This window comes from Dendronephthya gigantea, unplaced genomic scaffold (genome assembly GCF_004324835.1).
Source record: "Dendronephthya gigantea isolate DGI-Jeju-01 unplaced genomic scaffold, DenGig_1.0 000043F, whole genome shotgun sequence".
Classification (NCBI taxonomy): domain Eukaryota; kingdom Metazoa; phylum Cnidaria; class Anthozoa; order Malacalcyonacea; family Nephtheidae; genus Dendronephthya; species Dendronephthya gigantea.
This window is the reverse complement of record NW_021163053.1, coordinates 749,288-766,445: the sequence shown is the minus strand read 5'-3', so window position 1 is coordinate 766,445 and position 17,158 is coordinate 749,288. Positions and strand designations below refer to the sequence as shown.

Below are 17,158 nucleotides of genomic sequence, written 5' to 3'. Positions count from 1 at the left end.
TATAAAACTTATTTTTCGTTTGCATGCATGTGATGTCATAATTTGTTAATTGTAATGTGGCACGAAAAAGGTGGTAGACTATAGCATGGACATATTCAACTGCGTTGCTGCGGCATTACGGTTGTATGTAATACCATAGACAATCCAGAAGATAATCCAATGTCTTCTGGATTGTCTATGGTAATACTGCATAGTGGGGAAAGTGAAGTTCTTTCACTGTGGCTGAATATAATAATATGCAGAGAAAGACTGTCAATTTTATTTCACACAAATGTAATAACGACTGACCTATGTCCTATGCGGCCTGAGATTAGTCATCCATATTCATATATACGGCTTTACTGATTCCTTTTAAATTAACTTTCACGATATAGAAAACGTATAATTTGTCTAACGCTCTGCAAATGTCGACAATGTTATCTCCTCCCCTCCATCCTTTCTTCTTTTTAGGCTTGGTAAATCCGCTGATCTGGTCACACTGTTGGCGCATATCGACCAAAATTCAGTTTATAAAATGGCCATGTGTGATCTTTGTTGATAAACGAGGGGGAAGAAAGGGCGTCAATTTCACTGCAATGATATTATTTTATACAACTTTGCAGTCTTGAGAATAAAGTATTCAGTATCCTCTTTCGTTCGCTTTCAAAATGACCACAGGAGAGATACCCAGCGCAGCAACCAAGGTCATTCAAGTCACGAATGTCGCCAAAACAGCCACATACGAACAACTAAAGACATTTTTTGATTTTCTTGGAGAAATTGAAGAAATGAAAATTTATCCTACACAGTGAGTATGAAGGAAAGCGTTGTGTATACTTTGTTGTATGATAATAACTGGTCACAGTTTAGAATACAAGCATTACTGGGACAAACCATGCTTGCATTGTAGTGATTGTACAGTATATTAACTACCCCTACCACTGGTTTCTAGGAAACAGAATAACCTGCTAGGTGAATTTGCCATTTGAAATAGATCATGTTTTCCCCATTTAATCATTCAACCACAATGTTTGAGATGATTTTTCTAACCAATACCAAAAGTTAGGGCTTTGATTACCCTCATATTTGTTAATTTTAAACAATTTATTATAATTGCTTACTTCTATTTTTCATTTCCAGGGATCTAACATCATTTGGTGCCCAGGTTGTGTATGTTAAATATCAAGATCCATCCAGTGTCCTTGTTGCTCAGCATTTGACAAACACTGTGTTCATAGATAAAGCACTCATTGTTGTTCCAATTGGAGATGGTAAGTTCATATTATGCTGCCACTTGTGAAATCCACATGGTAAACTCATTGTTAAAATATTTCTACTATGGACCTAACAGGAATCATCCCTGAGGAACATCAAGCTTTGCAAGTGGTTGCACCATCACCAGATGTAATGGGAAACTATGCTGGTGGATTGATCAATCAGGTTAAACTTCTATTGTGTAACTTCTATTGTATATGGTTGACATATTAGAGTTAGAAAACTGTTTATTTTAATTTTTGTTTAGCATTACGTAGATGGAATGTTAATGTACTAGGCATTGAATGCACCTTCCATATCTATCTACAGTTTGTATATTTTAGTGCATACCTGGTATTGTTCAAGCAGTAGTTGGAACTGACCAACCAGTAAGTTTATTCCTCTTCCCCATACATTACCTATGGTGATAGGAAGTATGAAGTTTTGTTGATGGCCAGAAATATCACTATGAGCATACATAATGTAAATATTAAGTGCGTAAAACAGATTTTTATCACTCCAGGTTGTCCGAATGCAACTGACATGCCCACAACCACCACCCCTTCCTGATGTTGAACCATTAAAACTGGATGAAATTAGGAGAACTGCTTATGTGCAACATTTACCAAAAGATGTATGTGTCAATGTGTGAATTTAATTAATGCACCGGGAAATTCTTTTAGTGGTGAAAATTGTTTAATAAACTGATGATGTGACTTAGAAATATTTATAATATTTTAGATTAATGCTGAACAGTTGATGTCATTTTTCTCAGCCTGTGGAGATATCCGATATGCTCGCATTGTTGGTGATGATGAGGAAACAACAAGGTTTGAGCCTATCTTGTATCAGTGATCTGCATCTATTTGCAATCCTTTAAATATGGGGTACCTGTAAATTTTGATGTATGATTAATATTCATACATACCACATAATATGGTTGTTTCTGTAGACTAATTATTTTTTAGATGTGGTGAATAATTCACCACTTTCTGTAATGTTACTGCCATTGTTAATATAATATATATTGAACAACCCAATTGCGAAGGTAGACTATAGCAGTCGAACTAGAGCAGTGCGCCATTTGTGTGTTGGAACTTGCTATGAATGATAACTGGTGTGTACTCCAGATACATTATTTGGGGATATTTTTGTTGTGTTTTCTATAATGCAGTACTTTTGGACTCATCTTTTTGTTCCTTTTTCAAAGATATGCATTTATTGAATTCCAAGAAGCCAGTTGTGTTGCAAGAGCTCTTCAGTACAATGGAGCAATGTTTGGTGGTGAACCTTTGAAGTAAGAATTTAAAAATAAAATAGACACAGTTGTGAAGAAAGTTTTTGTCTACTTTCAGTGTCTGCAAAATTGATATCTATTTCAATTTCCCTTACAACCAACGCTATGCAAGTTGTTTAACCGCATGTTTCAACATAATTCCTGCAAACAAGATTAGGTTGTTTAACAAAGTAGATTTAGGAGTTTGAGTAAATTGCAATGTGACTCTTTATGGTAACTTTTGTGATTCCCTTTTCTGAGGCTTATCCATTTGTTGATATTTTCTGGTAAAACATTTCCCGCTTGTTTAATTTTACTTTAGGGTCAGTTTTGCCAAAACTAATATCTTTAAACCTGAGAAAGAGATTGCTCGCATGAAAAGTGGTATGGATAAAACTATGAAGAAAGTTACTGAAGCTTCAAAGCTTGTCAGTGAAGAACTTGATGGTAAGTGAATGTTTTTATTTGATAACATAATAAAGATCATGAAATAAAAGAGTCGTTTGAATTCAACAAGGGGTTGTTAGAACAATATTCTTGGCCCCCTTGATATATTGGGGAGCACATCCCCCTTGCCCCCACCCCACCCCTGCATCCTACATTCAAAGCAATTTGTTTGCAGTGCGAGGCTGAGAGCTCACTGTTTGTTTCTTGTATGTCATGTGACTGTCATGCAACAGACCTAATAGTAAGAGATCTGGGTGTATATAGTGAGATGGCTTGTGCTTTCTCGATTGTTATCATTCCTCAATACCTTACATGTATAGCGAGTAAATTTCCCTGACCATATGACTACTTATGTTGACATCATAAAAGTGTTATAAGAGGCTTTGCTAAAAAGAGTTTCTTATTGTGTCTTGACATATTCAGATGATCCAAAATCTCGGAGAAGTTCACGAAGTCGGTATGTAGATGTTAATTCATTCACACGCTGTTCTCCAAACATAAAGGCTACTTAGAAATCTGTAAATGTGACCACTGACTATTGTTGGTGAAAATGACTCCCTTTCCTGTTAATTTACGGTTGGTAACCAGTAAACGTTCTTACCATTTGAGTGCCCTGTGTAGTTTTGATTTTATTCGAGTCATTTTGAATACTACAATATGTATTACTTTTACGGTTACTGGAGTACAAAATCAAAGGATGGCTAGGAGTATATAGGGTTGTTAGGGGTTCCTTCCTTGCTCGTACAGTTGTCAAATGAACGAGGTATCATGGTGGAGCTCTACTGAGCGGTTTTGTTTCTTCCATGTAGTTCACCATCACGGAGACGATCTCGTTCTCGTTCACCATCAAGATCTAGAAGACGACGTAGCAGATCGAGATCGGGGTATTATTTTTGTTTCGTTTTAGATGTGGTTTTATGTGAGACCTTTTCTTGTGATATGAATGTAAATATATATCAAATATCCATCATTGAATTAAGTATATTATTAAATTAGTACATATACTACATGTTAAAGTTTAATCTCTGAACCCAATCGTTGCTTATATGATGGAAAAATACACCTGCATGCGATGATTTTGGTTGTAATCACGTTCTCGTGAATTTACAGTGATCGTTATGGAGCCAGACGTCGCCGTTCATTGTCACGTGACAGATACAAAAGACGTCGGAGTCCCAGCAGGTAAGCAAAGTAAATTAAACTATATTTCGAAAAGTGAAGAGCCCTATATCCATTCAATGATTAACGCTACAAGCCATCGTTAAGTTTACTATACTCTACTTTATCATTTGTTGATCAATCGAAAGCGAACGTTTAGCCATTGCCTGTCTAAATTTACATTCATATTAGTTATCGACAAGTTATTAACAGACATAATTTTTCTGTATTGTTCAAAAAGATAACATAGAGTAGATAACAATATTACCCTCGTTTACTGTATGTCGTTTTAATGTCGTGCGTGGTTTGTTCCCAGGTCCCGCTCTCCATCACGACGATCTCAGCGTTCTGATTCCAAGTCTCGAAGACGGCGCAGATCAACAAGTCGACCTCGTAGATCACGAAGTCCTAGCAGGTAAGAAACTATTATCAACTATTATCGTCTGACTTCCATGATATGACAGCATCGTACAGTAACGATGAATCTAACTCAAGTATAACTGACGCCTTTACCCTGACCGCCTGACCTTGCCTACTTCATGTAACACTTGTCATCCTGACCAGTACAACTCAGACTTTGTAACTACCATAACTCTTCTTCATCCAGAATGTCGTGAATTGGTGTCTAAATAGATAACTCTGACTTAAACTTTCCCATTACTAGTTTTTACTATTCATTCTCAGGGTTTCATATTATGTCTATACAGTAGCTATAAACCTAACGATAGAAGATATACAGATGGATAGACCGATAACGAGTTTCATGTATTCTAAACAGGGACCGGAAACGTCGTCGTTCATCATCTCGTGGCCGGTCCAAAGAAAAGAGTCGACGTAAATCACGTGATCGTTCCGGAGAACGCACGCGTGACAGGTCACGTGACCGTGGAAAAGATAAATCAAAGTCTGAAAGCTCACGAAAAAAGAGTGAGAAAAAAGATGAAGGGAAATCGCCCGAGAAGAAGAAAGACAGCGAAGAGGATAAAGGTATTTTTATTGATTGATTATGAAAGAGGTGTGTGATAAAGTACATCGTCTTCTGTATATTAGGCAGGAGATAATAGGGAGTTTAAGATGTTGACAATGGGCTACCGACCATGGTTTAATGGTTTTTGAAATGCTAAATGCATTTCAAATTCATCCCGGGTGATTTTATACGCAAAGCTTCGTGTTTAGCTGGTAAATGTAAAACCTATGCAATCTCCTCCTTTGCTAACAATATCATTCTGCTATAAGTAATGTCGCAGTACGTCGTGTAGTATACCTCAAGACTTAAGCGTGGTCCGCTTATCCGTCTTAAACTCACTATTAAATTAACTCCCTATTTTTACAACTATTTATGTAGGTCGTGATAAGGAAATGGAAGGAAAAGAGAAGGAAGATCAGAAAGAAAATGAAAACGAGAAGGAAAAGGAGGGTGTAAATGATGATGGAGGAGAGAAAAAAGGAGAGAAAAAAGGAAGAGAGGGAGAGAAGGAATTAGAAGAAGAAAAGAAAGACGAGGAAATGGAAAAGGATGCTGATGACAGGGAAAAAGAAAAAGATACAGAAAAGGATCGGATAAAAGGAAAATCTCGGGAAAAAGAGAGAGGAAAGAATCGTGAAAAGGAGAAAGATCGTGAACGAGAAAAAGATCGCGACAAAGAGAAAGAAAAGGTTCGTGACAGAGAAAAAGATCGCAGCAGAGATAAAGATCGGGACAAAGAAAAAGATAGGGAAAAGGAAAGGGACAGAGAGAAAGATCGGGATAGAGAGAAAGATAGAGAGAAAGAAAAAGATAGAGATAAGGAAAGGGATAGAGAAAAAGATCGGGACAAAGAAAAAGTTAGAGAGAAAGATCGGGACAAAGAGAAAGATCGGGATAGAGAGAAAGATAGAGAGAAAGATCGGGACAAAGAGAAAGATCGAGATAGAGATAAGGAAAGGGATAGAGAGTCAACTAGAAAGAGAAGAGAGAGATCAAGAGAAAGATCTCGTTCGCGAAGTAAAGGACGAGAGAGGAAGAGAACTAAGGATAAATCTCCAAGTAAATCTCCATCAAAGTCACCGAGAAGATCGAGCTCGAGGTGTGTATACTTCTTGATCCAAATATTTTAATGAGTTGTTTTACCATATCTTCAAATATTGCATTTCTGTCAATTTACACCTACGTTCATTGTGTTCATTGTATTTATACTGTACGTGCTAAATTCATTTTAGGAAAAAAATACAATTTTTTGTTGCATCAGACGACTTTACACAAACATCTCAAGCAAGCACTCTTACATCGTGTTTGCATGCTTCTGCAGTTTCCATGATATTTATCAATACTTACTTTATGCCTTGTTTTTCCAGCCGGCACAAAAAGAAAAAAGATAAGCGTGATAAACGAGATGATAATGATGGTATGTTTTCTTTTACTTGTTCAATTGAAATTAGGGAGTTTTCGAGTTCTGAAAATGGCTGGTAATTAGCAACTTTTTATGAAACATGCTACTGTATATGAATTGCCTACAGAAGTTATCTTTGTTCAGGTAAAAAACATGCACGAGAAAGTGATGGGGAAACGGAAGAACGCCCGAAAGCAAACCGAAGCGATGATTCGGATGAGGATCGGAAGAAATCGCGCCGAAAACGTAGCGATTACGAATCTGATGGTGACGATGGCAAAAAAAGAAAACGACATTATAAGAAGAAGCCTATCTCAGCTGACCATTATGATAGTGCTAGTGACTAAGATATACTAGTAGCCCCAGACGATAATGATAGCCTAGGTGTTGTTGTTATGCAAATGCTGATTATGGCTTTCATCTAGATACGTGTTTTTATATATGGTGTTCAAACTTTCAATTTTAGCGACGCAATCATGCTTCTGGTTGGATAAAACACATTTTGCAGCGCTTACAAAAGCCGCATATATAATGCAATTCAGCAAACTCGATAACTTTGGGTCTGGGAGATGATGAATTATTGCTTTTTCACTTCTGTAAACAGATATTTCGATTTACAAAAAGACAATGTAAAGGAATTACATTAGAAAACATACTTCGCTTCATAGGAAATTTCGAATTTTAAAGGATTCCCTCGCGCGCTCAAAGTTCTGGTTTAAAAGCACAACCTTAAGGCCTAACAAAAAATAAAGTGGAACTGCAAGATCTACTGCTACGCTAATAGACCACGCTCCCCTAAAAGATAAACCCATACATATGTGTAATTGTATATTAAATGCGTTGCCTGTCAAGCAAACACCATATGACACTTGCTTAATTGTCGATTCTTATGCAATTCAAATATCTTTCATTTTTAATTGTTAAATTTTCGTGTCACCAATTCGATTGAGGGCCAATTAAATTGTTTCGCCCTAACAGGGAAATTTTCATTCAAAACCCAATAACGTTTCCTGTCTGTAGGTAACCTCAAGAGTCACGTTAGTGTAAAACATATCTTTATTTCACTTCCATCTCTGTGGTTCTCTTACGTCTCCGTCGTCTTCTAGTTTTCTCTGAAGAATTTCTATGTATGTCTTTGGTATTTTCCTTCTTGCAGTGTCCCGTGATATCGGGTAGTTTTTGCTTCGTATTGTCTTGTGAAGGATCGTTTTCCTTGGCCTTGCAGTTATCTTTCACCTTTACGCTAGTTTTTGAACGGTGATACTTTGTTTGGGGTTTTTGACGCTCCTTGTACTCCGTGATTGCACCGTGTTGATGTTCCACTGAGGCATGAACCTTGAAGCCAAACAATTTGGGCACATAGTGCCCTAGTGTTGGAACTGGATGAAGTGTTGGGTAAGCCATAAAGAACATCTGTGGTACGTTTGTCCCAAAACATGCTCCGTCTGCAAGTTCGCTTCCAGGTAGTCCTGAGTTATATACGTCCTCGCAACTTGGACAATATATTTTTACATCACTTTGTCCAAGTTTATCTGACATACCAATTGGTAAAACTTTCGTCTTTTCACAATAGAATCTTGGACACAGGCCATAAAGCCCTTGCTTGTATTTATGACAAACTTTTTCAAGTCCCTTGCTTGTAAGCATATATCGTGCATGCACTAAACTGTATAACTTCTCAGCTGCTTCGAGATGCTTCCCTTCGGTCTTTGTACGAATATTACTGTTTCCGTTGCAATCTAAGTATAATCCATCGCTCAGGATGATATGAAGTCCATGCGATAGGTAGCATATCTCTTCGTCTAGTCCTGTAAGATTAGTATAATCTCGCAGAAAGTCTCGATCTATTTCTTCTAACCATTCGTTTCCAGGTCGTTTACAAAATTTTGTTATCCAACTTTTTGCTGGAACACTGTGTTCCTTCTTTTTCTCGTCTTTTCCCTTTTTCCCATTTGCATCTTTCGTTGATCGCAGGTCCGCTACATCGTCATTTTTGAACGCTTTTTCCGTTTTAATCATGACGCCAACGTTATCCTACCTCAGATGCCGACATGTATGTTATAACTTCATGTTAGTTTACTATTTTTGTTGCTAGGTTTATTAATTATTGATGTATCAAACGTATTCAAGTGAAGTTGTTTGACTGATTTTTATGTCGCATACATTTCATGACACCAAATTTTACATGACTCTGAAACCGTACTGTTGTGGTATCAACTTCATTTTAACACTTTCTAGTTCACGGATTTAGCAGTACCGGTTAAATGCATATTTTCTCGTTTGCATCCATTTGTTTTACCGCAAGCAGTCTTAATCGTGTAAGGGACGCTTAATTATAAAACCATTCATGTCGCAATAAATCTATATCTTAAGGGCATCTGCATTTTTTCATAAGACTATAACAGTAAATACTTGTTCATATCTGGCTATACCATATAGAAGCATCACGGAGAAAACTGACATTATTCCATATATTACACCAACATAGCTACTACTTTGCCAAAAAGAATATTTGCCATTTCGGAAAACGCAGAGGTGTAGTGACCCTGACCTCGATGTATAAACAAGGTTCTTAACGTAAACAAATTGTCTATCGCATCAATATGAATCACATGAATACCGCGTATACGAAATAAACGTACACAGAGGTAAAACCTGCTGAAATGAGAACTTGTTCTTAATTCCAATAATGACTCTGCATGGAAAATTTTTCCAGCTTTCTAACAAACGAAATTTTAATGCGATATATGTCCTGTCTTTACATGCATTAAATAGTACCTGTATCTGCGGTGAAATATTTTACATGTTAAGACGTCCCAACTGACATTATCTCTATAAACAAAGCTTTATTTATAGCGTCCTGTCACAAAATGTGCGACATGCGATCTGCCTCGTTTTTGTTGCGAGGCGACCAATTGCGCTCGAAGTGGTTTTTGAAATCGAATTTTAGCATGTGTAAATTTTGATTGGTTTTCCTTTTTATAGATAGCATTTTTGCTTTTGCATGCAACCGCGCTCTCGATTTATTTAGATACCGAGTATTAGCGTTACTCTATAGGCTATAAAATGACCGTAATCGGAGAATTTCTTTAGTAATTAGAAGAGAGAATCGCCAAAGATAAGTCCTATACTCGTCTATAAGGTTTTGGATAGATGGATGAATGAAATTTATTTGCAAATAATTGTGTTTTTAGATCACGTCTATACTTAGAAATCAACAGCTTATCATTTCAATCTTTCAAAATCTGCTTATTCTGTTGTGTACTCTCCTACCTATTCTACCATGTCTATATTCCATGTACTACCACCTGCAAGCCTAAAAGTCTAATTAACGTTTATTGTTGTACAAAGTATTATTAACCTTGTCTCGTCTATTCTTGCATTCACCAAAATCATAAAATATATGTATCGTGCTTACCATCTGTGATTATATAACTACCTTTGAAATATTAGTTTATAATTCTCGTCCGTTGTAATCAATGGGTACATCCGGGGGAACGCATTGAGAACCGTGAGGTCTACCAAATCTATCAACCTTTGAACCGTCATCAGTTGGTGTGATCAAAACACTATCTCTTGACGATATTGAGGGATCTTCATCGAAGTAATTAAAAGGTCGAAGAAAAAATCCAGCATGGTTGCCAGGTGTTGCTGTGTTAGGAATATCTTCAGAATGTGGGATATGCATGACAGCTACAGTTATCCACGAGACTAAATCTTCATCCACAATGCTCTCGTTATCCAAAATAAACTTTTTAAAGTCTACAACTGGATTGTACATGTCCCTTTGGTTATAAATAGATGAACTTCTCTCTTCATTTTTCTTGTATTTTGTTACTGCAAGTTGATAATGTGACCAACTGAAACCATTTGTAAATTGCCAGTTTTCTGGATACAATTGATGAAGTATTCCATTGAGTTGAACCCGATATCCTCGTCGAACACCATAAGCGTTCTTCTTTGCTGAGTTATAGAAATTCAGATAAGATGGATGTTGAAAATCAAATTTATAAGCAGCGTCGACTTCAGTTTTCTTTAGATCACGTATTAATCTTTTCTGGACATGACGTTTGTTTGGAAACCACGATGAAGAAATATTCTCGATTTTTGTTGTTATTGTTTCATATCTGTTATTTCTTCCTGCAATATCTAGATCAACTTTGTAATGGATCATATGATCATGCAGTGAGCCAGCGACATTTTTATACACTTGATTACCATATTCGTCTTCTTCAGGGGTCCAAAAAGTAGTCAACAAGTAGCCCGTTGTGGAAACTTTCGATTCAATGACTCCGTTGGGGTAAAATATGAAATCATATATATAGTCGTAGTTATATGGTGTGGATATTGTTCTTAAAACAAGTCCTGTACCTTGCATTCCTCCATAGAAAGTATAACCACCTTCAAAGTCGTTCTCAAAATGGCGGCGAAGCGGAATTCCTAGATTGTGTTCAAAGACGCAAACAGCATTGCGACGTTTTCCTGGTTTTGACGAGTCGACAAAATATACAACATCGAAGTATCTAGCAGATTTGGGACAGTCAACACCTTTCACAAGCTCAAAATTAGCGCCAAGTGCCCAGGCACTGTCAAGATAGTTGCCATTAGCTCTTACAGGAGAATAGGCGCTGTAAAATGATGCAGGCTCTTGTAAGCTTAGTTCGTACACGATTCTTTCTCCATTAAATCTGATATCAAACAATTGTAGACCTGATGTTGTACGAACACGAAAATCAAAACTCCATCCCATGTATTCGATATGATTGTTTTCTGCTGTGTAACGTTTACCATCCGGTTCAAATTGTTCAGGTTCACGTAATGGTAGAGAAGGTTGAAGATTTGTTCCTCGCCTGTTTAGAGTGGAAAATGTAAGATCTTTTCCTTTAGGAGCAGGAAGTTTAACTTTTGTGACGTTTCCAAGTTTATATAACTTGACGAATTCATCAACTGAATCAAAGATTCGTTTATTGTAGTAGACCTAAAACGAATCAATTATACATGTTGTTATTTCGCGAATAAACTTAATATGTCAGTCTGTATGGCGTACGGGATAGGGGGGGGGTTGGTTAGGGGTAGAGGGGCACCTGCTCCCCCCAAAAATTGACAATTATTCTATTTTACCAATTTTAATACATTTTTCGCCTCCTTCGTTGATTTAGTCGCAAGTCGCAACGTTTTCTTTCACAAAATTCTTATTTTTTCATCTGCATAGGTGATTTCCTATGATAATCCCGGGGTCACTTGACCTCGGAGAGTGACATCAGAGGCTTGTAATAATACCAAAACGGGTTGTATAAAAAGGTAGCTAACTTTTACCTATATAGGTAGAAAAAAAACTACCCAAAGATTTATACAACTGGCTCCAGGATTAATAAAAATTGAATTAATAATGATGACCATATCTAGACAATATGAATAATAATGTAAGCAGGTGCATTTAACGAAGGAATTTTTATATTTTAATCTCACCCTAATCTTTAATTTGGTGGCATTAACTCCTTGAGAATTTTGTATCAAAAGCAGTTGTAAATCAACTGGTTGCAGTATTGTTCCAGGCACGTTTCTCGTAAACCAAATCCAAGCTATCGTCTCGTCTGAATCTGGCAATGCATCAAATCCAGTGTCGAAATGTGTTAAACATTGATCTGTACAGTTGACGATCGAGTAATCTCCGAAGGATTCCTTCAGAATATGATGTGCTTTTGTACCAAAGTTTATCACGATCTCGTGTATGATAGCTGACCATTGTTTATTTGCAGGACGTGTGTGAAATGGGATTGTGCGTTTAGTAAGAAGAGTGTTGGGTTCATGTCTCATCGGTTCATCCAAATAAACCAGTATTTCCTCCACAACTGGTGGAGACGCCGCTCCTTTGAATATTATAACATTTGCCGCTCTGTTTGGTTTTCGTCCGTTGCGGTCAAGATATGCAACAGCTTCGTCTTTGATAGGATTCTGTAGTTCAATCAAGAAAATGTAGTTCGAGTCAACCGCAGCTTTCTCAAAAGGGGTGACATTCAGTGAGGCATTGTTCACGATGTAGTCGCGCACTTCAAGAAGCTCATCTTCAGTTAAATCTCGAAACAGATCCTGAGATTTTGTGAACTTCGGTGTCATAGTTGATCTTTGTGAGCAAGTCTTCGTGTCGTCTTGATCGTCAGATTGATTAACAGAAACTGCAATAAGAGCAACAATAAGACCTACAATAATTAACACCAGAATACAGATGGCGATTTTCAATCTTGTCGGGATAGAAGCATTGTCTTTCTTCTTCGATTTTCCCATTGTTTATATACTTGCTCTGTGCCAATGTATGATATAAGCAAAGATATAACTCAGTTCAGTCAGACCCCCGGGAGCGTGAAATGTTTCTTTTGCAGATGTGGATTGTTTTGTGATATATGATTGGAATATTGAACGTATCATCTTTCATTTCTTGATTCAAGCATCACCTTACATTCCCTTAGTCCTATGAGGTTTTATTTTTTTAATTTGTTGGTTGATTTTGTATACGAAAGTGATGTATAGTCCACATATTTCTGGACGATGAAGCATTCCGAAGAACAAGAAAAGGAAATGGTTCCGAAATCGAGTTAATTCATGAATATATAACTGCGCGTTGTCCAAGACCATGAAAAATATAGAATCGCGTACACGCTCATACCTTTGTCGTATCCATTTTCTACACTTATATATACTATGTTTGATTGATTCTATACAAGATATCACTATTCTCGTCCCGTCAATTACCAGTATTCATTATTTAATAAAACTATAAATTAATGTTGTTGTTTTTTATGAATTTAAGCCTGTAACTACCTTTGAAAATATCACTATTGGCTGAAATAACTGTTGTAATCAATCGCTACGTCCAGGGACGCCGGAACGATGCAAGGGCAAAGGGCGCAGATTTGTTGAAAGGGCACTCCTGTAGCGGCGCATTAATAAAGCATCGTCAGTTGAACCTCGTATCGTCGTATTTTCTCTTTCCAAGATAATTTCTTTGTAGAATAACACAATCGTGACGATTGTGTTATTCTTGAAGCTCGTTTGTGGCACTTCTATACTTCGGATATAGAATCTAATTCATAGGCATTTTTGCCCTCTTTCCCCTGCTGGTAAAAGGCAAGGGGGGGCAGCTCCTCGTCATCAGTTGGCGTGATCAAAACACTATCTCTTGACGATATTGAGGGATCTTCACCAAAGTAATTGAAAGATCGAAGAAAAAATCCAGCATGGTTGCCAGGTGTTGCTGTGTTGGGAATATCTTCAGAATGTGGGATGTGCATGACAGCTACAGTTATCCACGAGACTAAATCTTCATCCACAATGCTCTCGTTATCCAAAATAAACTTTTTAAAGTCTACAACTGAATTGTACACGTCATTTTGGTTATAAATAGATGAACTTCTCTCTTCATTTTTCTTGTATTTTGTTACTGCGAGTTGATAATGTGACCAACTGAAACCATTTGTAAATTGCCAGTTTTCTGGATACAATTGATGAAGTATTCCATTGAGTTGAACCCGATATCCTCGTCGAACACCATAAGCGTTCTTCTTTGCTGAAATAATCTTAGCCCATTTTTCGCCTCATTCGCGTTTTTTGTACAGCATTTTCTTTAAAATTACTTTTTCTGTCATCTGTCGCTTTGACCTTAACAAACCGCCGCCATTTTGAAAAATGTGCTCGCGTGATAACCCGAGCTCGCTTGACTAGTCGACAACAAGAAGCCAGTTGCATTAATTAAAAAAAAGAATCTGCCTATAGCCGCGCAGTTAAAGCTTTTAAGTTAAAGCTTTCCAGTACAACCAGCTGTAACATTTTTCCAGCACTAAGAAATACTTCATTTGAATAGAACAAATTAACACGTGAAAGAATTAATAATGATGACCATATCTAGACAATATGAATAAGACTCGTATAGCTTCATAATGTACTGTGATGTAGCCTGTAGGCAAATGTAAGCAGGCGTATATGTAACAAATAAATCTTTATATTTAATCTCACCCTAGTCTTTAATTTGGTGGTATTAACTCCTTTTACATCTTGTGTCAACAGCAGTTGTAAATCAACTGGTTGTAATATTGTTCCAGGCACGTTTCTCATAAACCAAATCCAAGCTATCGTCTCATCTGAATCTGGCAATGCATCAAATCCAGTCGCTATATATGTTAAACATCGATCTGTACAGTTGACGATCGAGTAATCGCCATACGATTCCTTCAGAATATGATGTGCTTTTGTACCAAAGTTTATCACGATCTCGTGTATGATAGCTGACGACTGTTTTATATTTGCAGGACGTGTGTGAAATGGGATTGTGCGTTTAGTAAAAAGAGTGTTGGGTTCATGCCTTATCGAATTACCCAAATAAACCAGTATTTCCTCCACAACTGGTGGAGACTCCGCTCCTTTGAATATTATAACATTTGCCGCTCTGGTTGGTTTTCGTCCGTTTCGATCAAGATATTCAACAGCTTCGTCTTTGATAGGGTTTTGTAGTTCAATTAAGAAAATGTAGTTCGAGTCAACCGTGGCTTTCTCGAAAGGGGTGACATTCAGTGAGGCATTGTTCACGATGTAGTCGCGCACTTTAAGAAGTTCATCTTCAGTTAAATCTCGAAACAGATCCTGAGATTTTGTGAAGTTCGGTGTCATAGTTGATTTTTGTGAGCAAGTCTTCGTGTCGTCTTGATCCTCGTCAGATAGTTTAACATAAACTGCAATAAGAGCAACAATAAGACCTACAATAATTAACACCAGAATGCAGATGGCGATTTTGAATCTTGTCGGGATACTAGCATTGTCTTTCTTCTTCGAATCAGTTGCCATTATATATTTACACTGTATTTGATGTGTTTGAAGAGGAAAGGTTTGTATGAATTCTTTATCAGGCAGAACTGAACTACCAGTACGGAATGTTGTTAGTTACGGAATGTTTTGTGAATGTAAATGATGTATTATTGGATTTATCTCCTTTAATTTCTTGACACATGTTTTTTCGGTACTTATAAGTTTTATTTTTTACCTTTGACGGTTGGTCAGTCTTTAAACTGTTAACGATATGCAAGTGGAGTACAGTCACTTCTTGGTAGGTCTGTTGCACAGTGAAAGACTGAAAGTCACTATTTAGATAATTAGATAGTCATAACCGAACACACAGTACATTACAGTACACTACACTCTCCGGCACTTCATGGTTTAAAAGATAAGTGATCAATCAGAATAAAATGCGATTTTTTATATGCCATTGTTAACTGAGCTGCGATTGGTCAGATCAATAAGTAAATGTTTCCAAATATGGTATAACTCAGGAAATCCTTTTCAGCCCGCTGATCTAAGCCAATCAGAAGAATGACCATAAAGGTGTTTACAAAAATTGCCCTTTAAGGTTAGTGTAATATGCACACATATATAGTTGTTTTCGAAATTCTGTTTCTTTTTATCGACTCAAAAGGTGCAATTTACTCTACTGTAGCCTATATACACCTTGACAGACGGCTACTGCACGTTTGTCACGAGACAAGTGGCCTACGTTGAATTAACCGAGCAAACTGAATATTTAAACTCTGTACCATCTTAAATTGGTCCACTTATCAAATTCCATCAACTTATATTGCAAGCTATAAAGGGGCCTTAAACGTGTGGTTTAGCTTGGGCGGGGGACTGGGGTGCCGTGTCTTATATTTCTATCGAGATTACCCGTCTGTTTGGATCAATTGGACGGGTGAGTTAGACGTTAAAGTTCGGGCGAAAAACTTGCCTGTGATCGGCTTTACAAGCTTCCGTTTCTGATTTGAATTTGCCATACGCCACACGGGGATGGGCTTCTTCACAAAAACTTCACTACATTCCCACCATATTTTACTATCCTACAAATCAATTATGTACTGGATGTACTTTTTTAAAATTTATTTCTCGTGTTTGTTGTTTTTGTTCTAAATAAGGCAACGAGAATCAAGTTGCTTGCTAGTTGTTATTGTCATGGTGCTACTCAAAGTTACCACCAGTGCAGTGGGAAAGTCGCAAAGTGGTCAAGCTAATTTTTCAAGTTGCCTGTCCGGTTGGTAATTCCATAGTAGAACCATCATAACAATAGTTCACTGATATGCACCATCGCTTTTTACTTCTTGAGAACAAAGTATGCGTGTTTACCACTAGAGGAAACGAATTATTAATTTCACTTATAAGAGATTACCTGAGGTCGAGGCCGCCGAATTTTCTCAGCCTTCAGGTCGCGAAACTGTTATTCTGCAACTGCTCGCAAAATCCCCGACACAATAACGCATTGGATATTATTAACTCGTTAATATCTGAGTAACCGTGCCAACAAGCAGTCGGCTGTATCAAAAGGTTGATATTAAAGGAGATTCAATAATTATATTAAAGCCTAAAGGTGATTAAAAAAAGGCAATGCAACATTTAATATGCGTGAATAATCTCTTTGGTTAACAACGCAAAACTGGGCAAAAGATGTTTGGCTCCAGTATTTAAGGCTTGTAATCGTATTCTAGCAGCACAGTTGTCTAAATAAACTTATCTTTTCTTGATACTATTTTTGAAGCACGTACGCGACTGCGAGAAAATAATTTCAATTATACCATATAACCTCACTTACCCTTGTCCTAAATTTGGTGGCATTAACTTCTTTTAACATCTTGTATTAACAGCA

General features: G+C 37.1%; 2 protein-coding genes and 1 pseudogene across 4 annotated transcripts; 1 reads left to right on the top strand and 2 right to left on the bottom strand.

Annotated features, from left to right (window-relative positions):
* Positions 1 to 501: 501 nt before the first annotated feature.
* LOC114527184 (probable splicing factor, arginine/serine-rich 7) lies at positions 502 to 7,319 on the top strand. Of its 2 annotated transcripts, none has more exons than XM_028548827.1 (16): positions 502 to 787; positions 1,120 to 1,250; positions 1,331 to 1,419; positions 1,578 to 1,622; positions 1,757 to 1,867; positions 1,975 to 2,063; positions 2,444 to 2,530; positions 2,832 to 2,956; positions 3,380 to 3,413; positions 3,766 to 3,840; positions 4,067 to 4,138; positions 4,431 to 4,529; positions 4,893 to 5,101; positions 5,460 to 6,180; positions 6,449 to 6,498; positions 6,628 to 7,319. In XM_028548827.1, exons 1-16 carry the CDS (start codon positions 648 to 650, stop codon positions 6,828 to 6,830), a joined length of 2,280 nt encoding a protein of 759 aa, XP_028404628.1. In that variant the 5' UTR covers positions 502 to 647; the 3' UTR covers positions 6,831 to 7,319. The 2 variants fall into 2 exon arrangements, with proteins under 2 accessions (XP_028404628.1, XP_028404629.1); XM_028548828.1 differs by having other exon boundaries at positions 6,449 to 6,501; positions 6,630 to 6,751.
* Positions 7,320 to 7,422: 103 nt separating this feature from the next.
* LOC114527185 lies at positions 7,423 to 8,822 on the bottom strand (annotated as a pseudogene).
* Positions 8,823 to 8,899: 77 nt separating this feature from the next.
* On the bottom strand, positions 8,900 to 15,692 carry LOC114527069 (amiloride-sensitive amine oxidase [copper-containing]-like). Of its 2 annotated transcripts, XM_028548656.1 has the most exons (3): positions 15,515 to 15,692; positions 14,494 to 15,206; positions 8,900 to 11,461 (listed from the first exon to the last, which is right to left on the bottom strand). In XM_028548656.1, exons 2-3 carry the CDS (start codon positions 15,142 to 15,144, stop codon positions 9,938 to 9,940), a joined length of 2,175 nt encoding a protein of 724 aa, XP_028404457.1. In that variant the 5' UTR covers positions 15,145 to 15,206; positions 15,515 to 15,692; the 3' UTR covers positions 8,900 to 9,937. The 2 variants fall into 2 exon arrangements, with proteins under 2 accessions (XP_028404457.1, XP_028404456.1); XM_028548655.1 differs by lacking the exons at positions 14,494 to 15,206; positions 15,515 to 15,692 and adding an exon at positions 11,953 to 12,928.
* Positions 15,693 to 17,158: the final 1,466 nt, after the last annotated feature.